The sequence below is a fragment of the Amblyomma americanum genome, chromosome 5, assembly GCF_052857255.1.
Source record: "Amblyomma americanum isolate KBUSLIRL-KWMA chromosome 5, ASM5285725v1, whole genome shotgun sequence".
Lineage (NCBI taxonomy): Eukaryota > Metazoa > Arthropoda > Arachnida > Ixodida > Ixodidae > Amblyomma > Amblyomma americanum.
In genome coordinates, this window is record NC_135501.1 from 109,884,163 (window position 1) to 109,897,745 (window position 13,583).

General features: G+C 47.2%; 1 protein-coding gene across 2 annotated transcripts; it reads left to right on the plus strand.

Moving 5' to 3' along the window:
- Positions 1 to 1,710: 1,710 nt before the first annotated feature.
- On the plus strand, positions 1,711 to 9,033 carry LOC144134911 (uncharacterized). 2 transcript variants are annotated; one of them, XM_077667718.1, is made up of 5 exons: positions 1,711 to 1,821; positions 2,031 to 2,191; positions 2,781 to 2,817; positions 5,626 to 5,727; positions 8,837 to 9,033. In XM_077667718.1, the coding sequence occupies exons 2-5, from the start codon at positions 2,079 to 2,081 to the stop codon at positions 8,969 to 8,971; spliced, it is 387 nt and encodes a 128-aa protein (XP_077523844.1). In that variant the 5' UTR covers positions 1,711 to 1,821; positions 2,031 to 2,078; the 3' UTR covers positions 8,972 to 9,033. The 2 variants fall into 2 exon arrangements, 1 of the variants encoding a protein (XP_077523844.1); XR_013315297.1 differs by lacking the exons at positions 1,711 to 1,821; positions 2,031 to 2,191; positions 2,781 to 2,817; positions 5,626 to 5,727 and adding an exon at positions 7,533 to 7,657 and having other exon boundaries at positions 8,837 to 8,925.
- The last annotated feature ends 4,550 nt before the right edge of the window (positions 9,034 to 13,583 follow it).

Genomic DNA, 13,583 nt, shown 5'->3' on the forward strand with positions numbered 1-13,583 from the left:
TCTCCTTCGGCCTGGAGCGCCACACTGCTCCAAGTTTCTTGCCAGTGTGTCCTTGTTTGTGCTTCACTACAAACTTAACGATTCACCAAATTTCAGTAGCCCCTTCTCTTCATCAAAGCATAAAACCACTGTGAAGATGGAAAGCTTTTCAAACCAGTTGTGAAAGAACTCATAGGCTGCTTGTAAGGTATCTCTTGTCGCATGTGTAGAAGCATATAGCGTAGCATATCATTTTAAGAAAGTCTTGCTTACTTGTGTTACAATACGCCATGCTCCCGAAGATCACCCCCACGATAATCACTGCAAGCTTTACCGAGCCCCGCCACCGTGGCTCAGTGGTTAGGGCGCTCTGCTACTAATCCGGAGTTCCCGGGTTCGAACCCGACCATGGCGGCCGCGTTTTGATGGAATCCCCCCACGAGCACTTAACTCGATGCTTTAAAAATATATCGCCTTCGAAACAAGGCTTGATAATTTCAGAATCTGTTCTATGATAAACTAGGGTGAGGGTGTTCTCATAGTTGCTCTGTGAAAGGAGAAAACTGCTTTGAAAACTTTCGCTTCCATGTATTCCTACGAGCGCAAAGCCTAATTTTCATCCCCACGTTTTTCACCCAGTCGGTCCGGCCAGCGATACAAGCACCACCGCAGATCCTTTGCGTCACAGATCTGTGTTCGTCTATCTACAAATTCAACAACACAAACCCACGTGCTTGAGTTTTTTAGTATTTTAGGCTGTTCGTGGCTGAGTTGTATGTTCCTCAAAGGTGGGTTTTCTACGCAGGACTAGGTCTGTGGCCACTGTCTGCTAGGTGGTCGTCACATGGAATGGTTCGAACGACAGCCTGAACCTACTCTGTTCACAGAAAGGCTCAAGGCTGGGAAGCTTCCCAAGGTGAGGAATGCTCCGAAGTGTTGACTTTGGCTGCAAGGAGTGACACACACGGGGGCACTTTGCGTCTCACTTCCTATTTTCCTGTATTCGCAGTGTTTCGCTATTTCTGCATGCACGGCGCCTGCATTGGTCACTAATGCAACAGCACGCAAACATAAAGCATTCTCCGGTCCGGGTGATTTAGTTTCGATTTCAGTCACGTTTTTGAAAAGCTTTAGTTAAATGCAAAAAATATAACTTTTCCGATGCTTAATTATGCGATAGGATTTTTGAGGACCGATTTTATGTACCCACAGGATACCACACGGAGTGACCGTAAAGACAAAGGTTAACCTGAACGACAAATTAGGATGACCTTTTTACCCGGCGTTAGAAAATTGCTGACATGGTGCCGTGTTGGGGAGGAGATTCGAGAAAGAAAATGACTAGAAGGTTGCAATGAAACTCTTAAAATAAAAAAAAACTCTGGTCACGCATTGAAGTGTTTGCACATCCATTCTGCATATGATAAGTGGACAGGGGTAAGCTAAAGATCTGAAAGATTTCTTTTGTAAGTTTATGGACAATCTTTAGATTGTGTGAAGATGTTTTTGTAAGGGCGGTGCGGCGCTCTACACCGGGACACTGCGCACTGAGGGACACTGGGCACTGAGCGGCAGCAGATGCTGGGGTAGAAAAGCAGGGCCCAGATTGAAGAAGTAGACGGTGGCTAATCCGCTCCTTCTCGCTCAGTGAGATCCCGGACAGTGCTCCCTCGCTCACCATGCAATACGATACGCGGTACATATGCAGTGAGATGCCTGTATCGTCTATACGCAGGCTGCATCGACTATCTCGATGTTCCAACTATTCTGGAGGCTGCGTTGGTCGGCTTTGTTTTCCTGAACTAGCCCTGTAAGCGTGGCCGATAGGCAGATTGCAGAAAGGTGAGGTTGTTGAGACCGCCGCTGCGGTATCCATTTGACTGCTATACATGTCGTGATGGTATTTGTGTGTAAGCAGGATTCATATAAATGGCTTCAACGTATCTCCATCCAAAAACTTTAATTTACACTCAACATTTTAAAAACAACTCTGCTTCTCCTTTAGAGGAGACTTGGGCGAGTAACTAGAGTATTTACCACTTGGAGCCCAGGTAGCAGAGGAGACTGAAGCGCTCGCCAACGCCTGCGTGTCCCGCATCATGCCAGGCATGAGCACCGTAGTGGAAGTAGCGAGCGACAAGTCCCCCTGTTTCATCCTGTGCTGGCCTCTAACAACGCTGCAGCGAACAAAGAAGGAAGAGGAGACGCCGTGGTGAGTGAGAGCAGTGCGCAGCCCGCGCTGTCCGGTGCGCCCCGGTCGGCCGTCTAAAGTCATAGTTGAGCAGTGTTTTTCTCGTGCCGGACCAAACACATATCTGCAGCATGTCTCTAAAGTGAACAGCCTCAAGTCACTTAACCAATGCAGGTAATAGAAGTCGGCACAACAGATCCGTTACTATGGGAAAGGAACAGAAAAAACCATATCCTGGGTGCGATTTTGCAAGCGATGTGTGCTTCTAAATGTGACCGTAGAAATCTTTGATTGTAAAGATAGAAAACAGCGCAGCTGAAAGAGAGAAAGTAATTTAATGAAACGAGAGGTGGAGAGGCCGGCTTGCAATAATGTGACGCTAAGTGCCCACGGAGGGGAGCAGGTTAGAGATCAAGTCATCAAACACAATCAGACAGCAAATCTGTCAACATGTTTAGTTTTAAGTAGGATTCTAGGCAAATTGGACAGTTGCGTTGTATCAGCAAACAGTCCACTAAAACTAAAACAGTATCTAAAACAATTTGTTGCGGAGTATTTTTAAACACTACATCACCGCGCATCTTTGCTGACCCTGTCTTTCCCACTACAGGGGCTGCGACTGTCTGCCGTCAGCCTCACCTTATCAGGTACGTGGCCAACTCTGCCATACTTTGTAAATTAACTCGGGAGGGGCAGCTGTCAATACATTTCCAACTGCACTCCAAGAACTCTGACAACGGCTTTGTGATGCGTAACACGTTTTCAGGAACCGGGCCTCTAAGGTTCTCTTTGTTTTCAGCAGCAACACACATATCCATACACATATCCATACCTCATGATCGTTCTACGTAGGTAGGGCGCTTGAATGGACGGAGGTGGTGCACCCTAAAATCCCAAGGTGCTGAATTCGATGTGCACTAAGTGCCACCAACATCGCTCAACTTGACCAGGCGAACACGCATTCCCGGGAGCAGCTACACATCAACTATTCCGTAGGAGCCATACACAGTAATGAATGCAACGAGATCTCCTCACAAAAGGTTGCATGTGAATTCCTATGCTTCGCTTGTGCAGTGCAAGTGGTGCACAGTTTATGACCCACCATCCCTGATGCCAGTGAGGTTGTAAGAGCTGATCTTTGCCTCTACACATACGCGAGGGCATGCCAGCTGCAGCGCAACTTTGCTTTCCCCTTTTTCTCTTTGCGACATTCGTCTCCTCGGCCGTAAACCTGCGCTGTTTTGATAGTTGTGTTCCGATGCTGCCATCCAAATCATCGCGTCGATGACTTGATGTGGGTGCGGCCATGAAAAGGCATTTTTACATGTACTATGGGAGCTGTCCTATCAAAACGCAGCAGAAAATTTTGTGTCGTCGGTACAGAATTCCCGGTGGTATTTTCGTGCCTGGCCTTTTAGTAACAACAAGAATTTATTTATTTATTTATTTACTTATTCAAATACCCTCAGGACCCGAAGGCATTAAAGAGGGGAGTGGGAAGGACATACATTGTGTCCGATCAGTGCAGCAGAAAAGCACAATAGAAGAAACGAAAACGCGGCGAAAAATGAATAAATCATAACTCAAAATAAGGCAAAAGAAGGCAAAGGGGAAAAAACAGCAAATCCCCAAAAATGAGAACTTTTCCGGCGGACAGCAATAAGACAGCAAAAACGAACGCAAAATAAAACTAAAATCTGCAAATAGAGATTGCAGTCCTAAAAGATCTTGGGTTAGTAGTATCGACAATGTGCCTGGGAAGGTGGTTCCAACTGTTTGAAGTGTTGGGGACAAAAGAAGAAAAAGTGTGTTTAGTATGGCATGAGGGAACACCTACTTCGCGAAGATGATCAATGCGGCCTGAAACAAATGTAGGGGTAGTTAGTAGCCGGCTCTTAAGGACGGAATTGATCCAGTAACAACAGAAGCTTATTTCGTTCTTTTCACAGTGACAGATGGAGTTCTTTCAAAGAAGGCGGCTTCGTAGTACTTGAAGAAAAGTGAATCTGCGACCGGATGGCAAAAAGTTTGTCGTGCTTTTGGACCAGAACTGTCTTAAATTTACGGCCACGAACGCACTCCTCGCGAGCTGACGGCTGCACTGATAGCAAGCTTGGCAGCGTGAATTGCACCGCTATCCTGTTTGGTGGAGCAATCACTTCCTTAAAACTCCTTCCGATATTCGACTTGATCTGATGCCGCAAATCATACAACAATCATACAATGCTTTCGCTTCCTTCCTGTGGTCAAATGATTATCCATATTTGCTCTACGTGGTCTAGAGTGCGGGGGGACCTCATCGGTGAAGAGGGTGGACCGAGCAGTCTAGGGAAGGAGGAGAGTGGTTCCGTATCTGCGCAAGTGGCCACAAAGAAGGCGAGCCCCAGGCAATTGTGAGGAAGGGTGAAGCTCCTCCCGCACTGGCCTCCATTGTTCGCGGTGGGCCTGCCAGCCTGAACCCCCTGAGGGATGCCGCCTTCTGCCACGTACGCCTGCTTTCGCGCTTACCACCTGCAGTATTACAGCAGGTTGTGGAGGCGGGTAAGCATTCAAGAGCAGTTTTGTGCAGTTTCACCACGAGGTGGCAAAACGAATCGTACCGTCAATAATCGTTCAGGAAGGCGCCGCCATCTGCCTGCAAGCTGAGCACTGTAATCAGTCTGCGTGCAAGAATGTTTGGTTGCCTTCCTCCTCTGTCGCAAGGCAGCGCTGCGTGGCAGAGTAAAAGGCCGCTTACCTGGGCGCTTGGTCTGTACAGTAGCGTAGAACACAAATAGCCCAAAGTGACGCATCACTGGAGTGAAGTAATCGATAATTAATGCGCTGCGGTAACGACAGCGATAACGATAACGAGAGCGGCTGGCTTTTTCCACTAATTTTCTGGGAGGTTTCTCTAAACCTGGAGCATTGCTGTGATTTTTATTTTTAAATTGCTTTCATCGCACTGGTTTGCTTGCAGTTTGTCCACATCCAGAGCGGAAATTCAGGCCGGTTAGTCATTAACGATGTCCCCAACTTGCATGACCACCTCTTCCCATCTCACCGGCCTGGGCCCGCGCGTTCGCGGTTATAGCTTTTCGGCATCGCATTCGGCACAACATTCAGCGTATGAAGGGAAGGGAAATAGAACGGCGTATCGCTTGACCACTGCACCACTGAACCAGGACTGGTAGGAGTTCTCCCAACAGAGATCTATGAATGTAAATTAGTGAATGCGATTCCGCACATACGGACTCATTATCGTTATCCGAACGACTGCCATCCGTGAAGACTGGATCTGAACACCGAAACCGAAATCAGAAACAAACTGTTAGTGCACCAAATTCGCATTTTTTTCTAACTGCGCAAATGAACCGTCATTTTTTTTCATTTGATTGGGGAGATTTTACTTAGCGTAGGCTCGAACAACCCCATTTATTCGAACATATAAAATAAGCTCGTTCCTATTCTCGCAGCGCTGCCAAGGCTGGCAGGAGGACATCCACATCACCTGCCGAGAACATGCCTTCATCCCCTGGTTGTGGTACCAGGGCAGCACCCAGCCGTATACATCACAGGTTGGTAAATCATTATGACGTCATTGATTCTACAAGTTCCCTGGTCTCCCCTGTAGTATTGTCGGTGTCGCACATATTGGTTTTCAATTTTTCTCAGTATCTTTTTGCGTGGAGAAAAGGCAGCCGTTAAATATGAAGCAGCATTTAACATGAAAGAGAAAACATAGTTTGTTATCAAAGAAATGAGTAAGAAATATTTATCCAGCCTGTGCGCATGAATGAATGCTTCCTGTTTGCTGTACTCATCCCATTGTTGAGCAAGGTAATCTGGTAGTGAAAGGATGAGAAGTCGATCCAGCACAAATGCCCAGGAGCTACAACTGAATAGCGTCACTTAATTTAGCCAGTTCATGTCCTGTGCTTTCGTTTGCTTACATAATAGTCACCGTGAAAAAATTTTAATCCTTACCATATTCAAACAGCCCTCGAACTACGTAAAAAGGACGCAGGTTCAAGGAAGAAAGAAGCATGAAGGATCTGGAACAAATATCGGCTGACTGGCGAGCGGCACGAAAAAACGCACGACAGAACTTTTTGTCGCGTGACACAATTTTGTGCCGCGAGAAAAGCTTTTCTTCGTGCATTGTGTTGTGCAACAGAGGCTCCTATCCTGGGCTTTTTCGCACGACAAAGGTGTTTGCAGTAACTCTGGTACGACACGCATCTTTCCTGTACTTATCTTCATGGCGGTACCAGAACGCTAACCCATTATTTCCCGCAGAGAATAATGTTAGAGATTTTAAAAATAGTCCTGTTCTATTTAGTCTATTCACTACACTGGAATTCTTTGCAAACTTTCGCACACGTTGATTATGGAACCCATCGCGCATTTCATTCTCCGATTAATTTCGTTGGGTTCGTTCATTCAAATGGTCAATTCCTCAATCATTCACTTTCTCAAATTTTCAGTCATGTTCTCAATCAATCAATCAATGTCTCAATCAACCGATCGAGCAATTTCTCAGTCAGTTTCTAAATTAAACCATTTCTCAATAATCAAATAAATTACATCAATTGAACCAAATAACCAATTTAATCAATTTATTAAGATATCAATCTATCAGTTTATGCAGATTGCTGTTCCCAATTTCCTTTTTTTTCTTAACCATCCTAGACTTCGCGTTCCTTCCGTGCTCAGTGTTTCCGTAAAAGTACTCAATCGACCACCGAATGTGTCTTACGCAGCACGGATTCTGCCCTAGAGCCCTTAAGCCGCTTTCTCTTTGTCGTCTTCGTGTGTGGACCTCAGATCGAGCAACCCTGCGGAGAGCAGCCCGAAGAGCAGCGTCCGAAATTCCGTCATTACTCTCCAGTGGAAAACATTTATTGGACCATTAAAAAGGGAATGTGTTGAGTGCTTCCGTCGGATAGCGACCGTCCGAGCAAAGACATCGGCGACCGCCCGGGTTCCTCCAACCTGTTGTTCTCTATCCAACGACATTCCCTTATCTCAGCACTACGCCCGTGCCCATCGGAAATTCTGCCCTAGAGCCCTTAAACCGCTTTCTCTGGGTCGTCTTCGTGTATGGACCTCAGATGTAGCAACCCCGCGGAGAGCAGCCCGAAGAGCAGCGTCCGAAATTCCGTCATTACTCTACAGTGGAAAACTTTTATTGGACCATTAAAAAGGGAATGTGTTGAGTGCTTCCGTCGGATAGCGACCGTCCGAGCAAAGACATCGGCGACCGCCCGGGTTCCTCCAACCTGTTCTTCTCTATCCAACGACATTCCCTTATCTCAGCACTACTCCCGTGCCCATCGGAAGGTAATGAATGGCCTCTTTGCTCTCCCCTTCACCTAGAGTCTCGGACGACGGGGCTTACTCTATCGGCACCCGCGTCCAGTGTGGCCATCTGTCCAAGGGTTGGACCATCAATGGCACCTGTCTCTCCATTTGGCCTTCGTAGACCTCCAGGGGCAAGCAATTGCGGTACGCTTGCGTCTTTCCCGTCCTTTCGCGCTCGTGGCCGATGTTGTCGTGATAGAACTGGTGCCCTTACAAGACATGAATGTCTCTGCTAAATCCATGCAAGCTGGTATTCTGGTTAACGGCGCGGTACTGTAGTTTAACCGCATACCCTGTACAGCTCACTGTTCGCTTTGATGGTATTTTGTCCTTCAGCCATGGTATTCTGATGAAGGCGAAATTCTGAACGGGCTGCATATTTTAATTTTATCTCCCATTGTAGAACCACAGATAGGCGTATATATTCGAAAGGCTTCCATTACGAAGAACCTCGTGGCCCACAGTGGGGTGTGAACATAGAAGTTCAGTGACCTCAGTTGACTGCGCGTCTGTTCAGATGAATTAGGTTAATTATTAATTGCTTGCGTCGCCCTAACATGAGTGACTTATAGTGTTAGCTTGGCAACGTTTCGGTAAAATCAGTGTCACGTGAAATTTTATTACCAATTTAATTTGTTGTGGGAAAGCCGTCAGAGGGCTTAGTGAAATGCCTAACCACATGTACAGTGGTGTGGAATAAAAATTGTTAGCACAAGTGACGGATCACCGGAGTGAAGTAATCGCTACTTAATGCGCTGTGGTAACGAGAGCGATAACGATACCGATAACAATAACGAGAGCGATTGGCTTTTTTCACACAGTTTCTGAGAGGTTTAGAAAAGTCAAGGCATGCGAATGATTTGAACTCTCCTTTTTGCGCCTCTTGGGATGGCGGTCACTATTGCATAATTATTTACATGGCACCTTACTAGGTTGAATTAGGTTGAGGTATCAAATGAGTCTCCGGCGAATGTAAAATGTCCTACCACATGTTAAATGGAGCTGTTAGAAATTTCCCCCGAGTAAGACTCACTACGTAGTACCGTTCTACATTGTGTCAAACATTAGGAGACAAAAATTTTAAATATTGAAAGTAATGGTCAATTCTTTTTTTCTTTTTGTGTTTCATTCGCTCGCGTCTGGCAGTCGATAGCAATAACCTTAATAGCGAAAAAATGCAAGCCTGATCTGCAGATACGGTTGCCCTCTTTCCCGCTCAAAAATGCTTTTGTCTTGAATAGTTGGGTATATGTAACGAGCGTATTTCAATGCTTGGTATATTAAGTTTCACTAATCGTGTCTCGTGTTTTCCTTTTCCTTTAGTCTCGGTGTTCAACATGGAAGCCAGACCTGGCACCCGCACCGACCTGTTTTTCTGGAAACAGCCCACCCCTTGATGTCTGGCTCGGAAAGAAGTCCAAGCGAGGAGGTACCGCGGCAGCTACAACACTGCCTTAGCTACAGCCCAAGGGGCTGCAGCCAACATACGCCAGCACAACCTGTACGGACCTTGTGTGTGACAACAAGAGAAACAGGAGGGTAAACATAAAATTTATAATGAAAAAGGAAGCTCCAAGCCCGGTATGTCCACTTTCAGCTGGAGACGCGCCACTTGCATTGAAGCTTTACGTTCTAAACATTCATCCTTTATCGCTCTCTTCTTGACTTTAAACTTAGAGTTAAACTTGAGTTAAACGCAACATTCCTGCATGTTCGAGCACCCAGATGGAAGGCGAAGACAAAGAATCCCTGCGCTACTAGAGTTCACCGGCTCCTTCACATTTTTTTTTTAGGAGCAAGTGCCCACTTTTAAAGCGAAAGCGTTACTACTACTTTCTGTAGCTTGTTCGACGTGTTTTTCATAGGGCCTTGAACCGAGGAGGATCACGTGACGTCGCCGAGCCGCAGCTGTGCCGAAACTGACAATGAGCGGGAGCTTCGAAACCAAATGTGCATGACAGACCCGTTGAGACGGTGGACACCTCAGTGGAGCTTTAACCTACATGGCGGTAAGGGGAGATAAGCGCGCTACTACCGTCGGTGGTATTGGCGTTGGCTTTGACAAGGTTCTAGACTCCGATGATTTTGAGGAAAGCAAGAGCTCATAACTTCCTCCCTGGGTTAGTAAATGCCTAGCGATAGTGCGAGAGACATGAATTAACTGTATGCATTAGTGCTGACAACGTTCTGGCGCACACTCACCACTAGAGCCACGCGCCACCCTGCCACCTGCCTGCCAGGGTGGCAGGGTGGGCGCACTGCCTTTAGAGTGTGCGGAACGCACGCAACGTTACAGATGCCAAGCCACATCTACTTTCCCTACACTCACCACTAGAGCCACGCGCCACCCTGCCACCTGCCTGCCAGGGTGGCAGAGTGGGCGCACTGCCTTTAGAGTGTGCGGAACGCACGCAACGTTACAGATGCCAAGCCACATCTACTTTCCCTATACACCGCAGCTTTTGCTACCTAACCATGTTGATCAGTAGTTAAACGGCAGCTAATTTTTTTTTACCATCCACATCATTGCATCACTCCGCACTGCTCCTACAAGCCCCCCTGTGCAATGGAACCTTTCTACTCATCTTCTTCAAGATCAACTTTGATGCCACACCCACTCGCAGCGCTCCTGGTGTCCTCTGCGAGAAGTGGAAAACTTGTGCATGGTTTTTCTCGCACTAACGACGCGACGGAGCCACGGTAACAACGACTGCCTCAAGAGCTCCTAGGCACACAGCACCCAATCTCTTTTGGTGCACCTGTGCGAAGGCGAATCTGCGCACCTATTTTGTCTTAGTAGTAGTACAATACAGTGGGCCAAAATTTACAGGTAGAGTCCATCGAGCACCTTGGCGACACACACCGTAATATTCCGAATATCTTTTTGGTGTCCTCTAGAGCCTCATTGTGCGCTTCAGATAAAAGACCCGATTGAGGTAAGGCTATAAATGCGTTAGAAGTTCAAACGGTGCGGTCATCTGTTCAGGTCAAATGCTTTCCTTTGCCACGGGATGGCGCCACACCACGTCCACACATTCATGCTTGGTCTCTCACCATCGCCTGGTTGAGATGTTGGCCTTTGTGCGCAGTCATTTGAGGGATCCTGCAGCATGCTTGATGCATGCGCAATACGAAACTACACCGCCATAATGTGCAAGCGGGAAGAATGTATTCTCAAACACATATTATAGTCTACATTACACAGTGAAATGGGACTGCACCCTTTCCTCGAAAGGCTTTTGTCCGCGCTTTTCGGATTGAGTATGTGTTATGTCCGGCATAAAACGTGGAAAGTAAAAAGCCTACATCATCAGCAGCTCTGAAAACTTCAAACAAGTCAGGCGCCAGGCAGAGCCACAAAATTTTCTAGTTTTGACTTAGTCCACTAAGAGAAGTAACTATGTGTAACAAGTATTTAAACCATAATGAATCTGAATCTGCCTTTCGCCACGCAGTGCCCGGTGAGGTGGTGGTTCTTAATATTTTTTTTGCGGTAAATTCGTGAAACTGCTTTATTCTTTATATTTCATGAACATAAGCTCCTGGATTCTCGGGCCCGTGGGGATATGTGTCTTGTGCATCTATTTAAGGATTCTAAGAGCCTGGCAAATAGAGTCAATCGCATTTCTTAAGCGCTATGACCTTCGTCAGTAAGGACGTTATCTTAAATAACCTTGAGAAGCCGCCTCGGTGGCTGAGTGGTAATTGCGCTCGGCTGCTGGCCCGAAAGACGCGGGTTCGATCCCGGCCGTGGCGGTCGAATTTCGATGGAGGCGAAATTCTAGAGGCCCGTGTACTGTGCGATGTCAGTGCACGTTAAAGAACCTCAGGTGGTCGAAATTTCCGGAGCCCTTCACTACAGCGTCCCTCATACCTCGAGTCGCTTTCTGACGTTAAACTCCCATAAACCATAAATGGCCTTGATGCGCCCCTTCCCTTTCAAAAAAAGGCGCATTGGAGCGTCATCTGACATGCTTCGGGTGGAATGAAACAGCAGATGTTAACCATCGGAGCAGGGTCGCATCAAACAAGAAACGCTTAAGTCAGGACACAAAGTTCATGCTATCGCGTTCCGTCTCATCAATTACATTGATCGTCGCTTAATTCTTTTGAGCTCGAATTTCTCACAATGGCCTCCGTGAGGACCGCAGAATTTATACCCACCTAACAGCACACTGTCTAGAAAGGAAGTAGTCTTATACCATCAGCTACACATAGGCACCTTCCCCTGCCCTGAAAATAACGTTCCCATCACGCCAGTGACAGCCCCACAACTCGAAGATTTCGCACAGACCCCCGATGACACTCTAGTGTGTGAATGTGCCCGCACTGCCCAACCGCCCATCCGCAGCTGCTGCCCCACTTGGGACCATTGACTTTCAGTCCCCTTGCCCTGCCACTAGATTCTGCTGGTTCGCCAAGAGCGATAAATTGCAGCCAGAGCTGCGCGTTTCTACTAAGAGGCCCAGCCTCTCCGCAATCGCGCGAATTGACCGCAATGCATTGGCTATGCATGGCTTGCCAACCAGATCCCGCTATCGACCCTATACCAAACCCAGACCTTGGGCAATGGGAGGCCATGCTGCTCAGCGGAGACGCTGATCACCAGCGCGGACTGCCACGCGGGGCCCACGCTGCCCTGCAAGCCAGTGGACTGCAGGATTAGGCGGCCCGCCCAGAAGCCCTTGAACCTCCTTTTTCGGCAATAGATATTTTCCTTCTTCCACTCCCAGACCGAAGTCCTCTGACCAATAAATTCCACAATAATGACCAAAATCTGACCAATAAATTTATTTTCCATCCCCACCACCACCCAACCATGACAGCTTCAATTGTCGCCTCCCACCCCCACCACCGAACACTCCACCTTGCGTTCCTATGTCCCCTTTCCTTTTCCATAGTTCGGTCTGGTGTGTAATCTCGGGGACCGAAGAAGGCTTAATAAAAGATTCGGTTAGCCAGTCAGTGACACCGGCGATGACGAGAGTGAAGAATAAAGGAGTCGAAAAAGTTAATTTTACTCTGTTCCTGGTACTTCACATATGTTCAGCCCGGCGCGGTGGCTCAGTGGTTTGCGCGCTCAACTAGAGATCCGGAGTCCCCGGCTTCGAACCCGACCGCGGCGGCTGCGTTTTTATGGAGGCAAAACGCTAAGGCGCCCGTGTGCTGTGCGACGTCAGTGCACGTTAAAGATCCCCAGGTGGTGGAAATTGTCCAGGAGCCCTCCACTACGGCAACTCTGCCTTCTTCTTCACCCTAGGTATATGGCACATGCCCACGCGGGGAAATTGGCCAAGGTGTAGTCGAATAAACAAAGAAGTTTCCATGGAAGATGACAAAATTGTAGCACCAATCGTGAATTTTGAAAAATCAATGAATAAAAACAGCAGAACAATATTGACAGTTAAATAACAGACAGCATTTTGGTGAAAAAAGAAGAGCTCGTAGAACTTTAAAAGAGTTAGCACATCAACCTACCAGTTGCAATTATGTAATCGTGGAGAAACCGACAAATAGAACCCAATGCAAATCCCTTGGCGTTCGCACCAAACGATAATAATACTGGCAAATATAAAGGGATCCCTAACCTGGAGAAAGGGACCTCCAGGTAAATCTTTCTCTGAAGTGCGAACTTTGGGCAGTAAAGGAGAAAAAGGTCTAAAGATTCAACTTTCCCACATGCGTCACATAAGTTCGTCGGTGTCAACCCAAACTTCCATAGATATAAATTCAAACTTGGAATCCTGCACCGCAACCGCGTCATTGTTACCTCACACAGTTTGGATTTACACGAACGGACGTTCCAATTATATGTTAAGTGCTGATAGTTAGTGGTATTTAGTAAGGGATCTCGTAACCTGGCTGATATATGTAGGAACAGCTGAAACCTGGAAATCGCCAGCAGGCTGAAATTCGGGACGGGATGTTTAACTGACCCGTCAAGAGCCGACCTTGCTAAGTAACCAGCCACCTCATTTGAATGAATACCAGCATGGCCAGGAACCCAGACAAAACGGACCACCTTCAAAGTGCATGGGACAAAAAATCGCAGGGTACGGCTCAAAAATAT

Bases quoted from the DNA above. Each gene is read 5' to 3' on its own strand.
- LOC144134911 (XM_077667718.1), top strand. From the start codon at position 2,079: ATGCCAGGCATGAGCACCGTAGTGGAAGTAGCGAGCGACAAGTCCCCC. The intron at 2,192-2,780 runs GTGAGTGAGAGC...TTCCCACTACAG, and splicing joins AAGGAAGAGGAGACGCCGTG to GGGCTGCGACTGTCTGCCGT. The intron at 5,728-8,836 runs GTTGGTAAATCA...CTTTTCCTTTAG, and splicing joins CCCAGCCGTATACATCACAG to TCTCGGTGTTCAACATGGAA.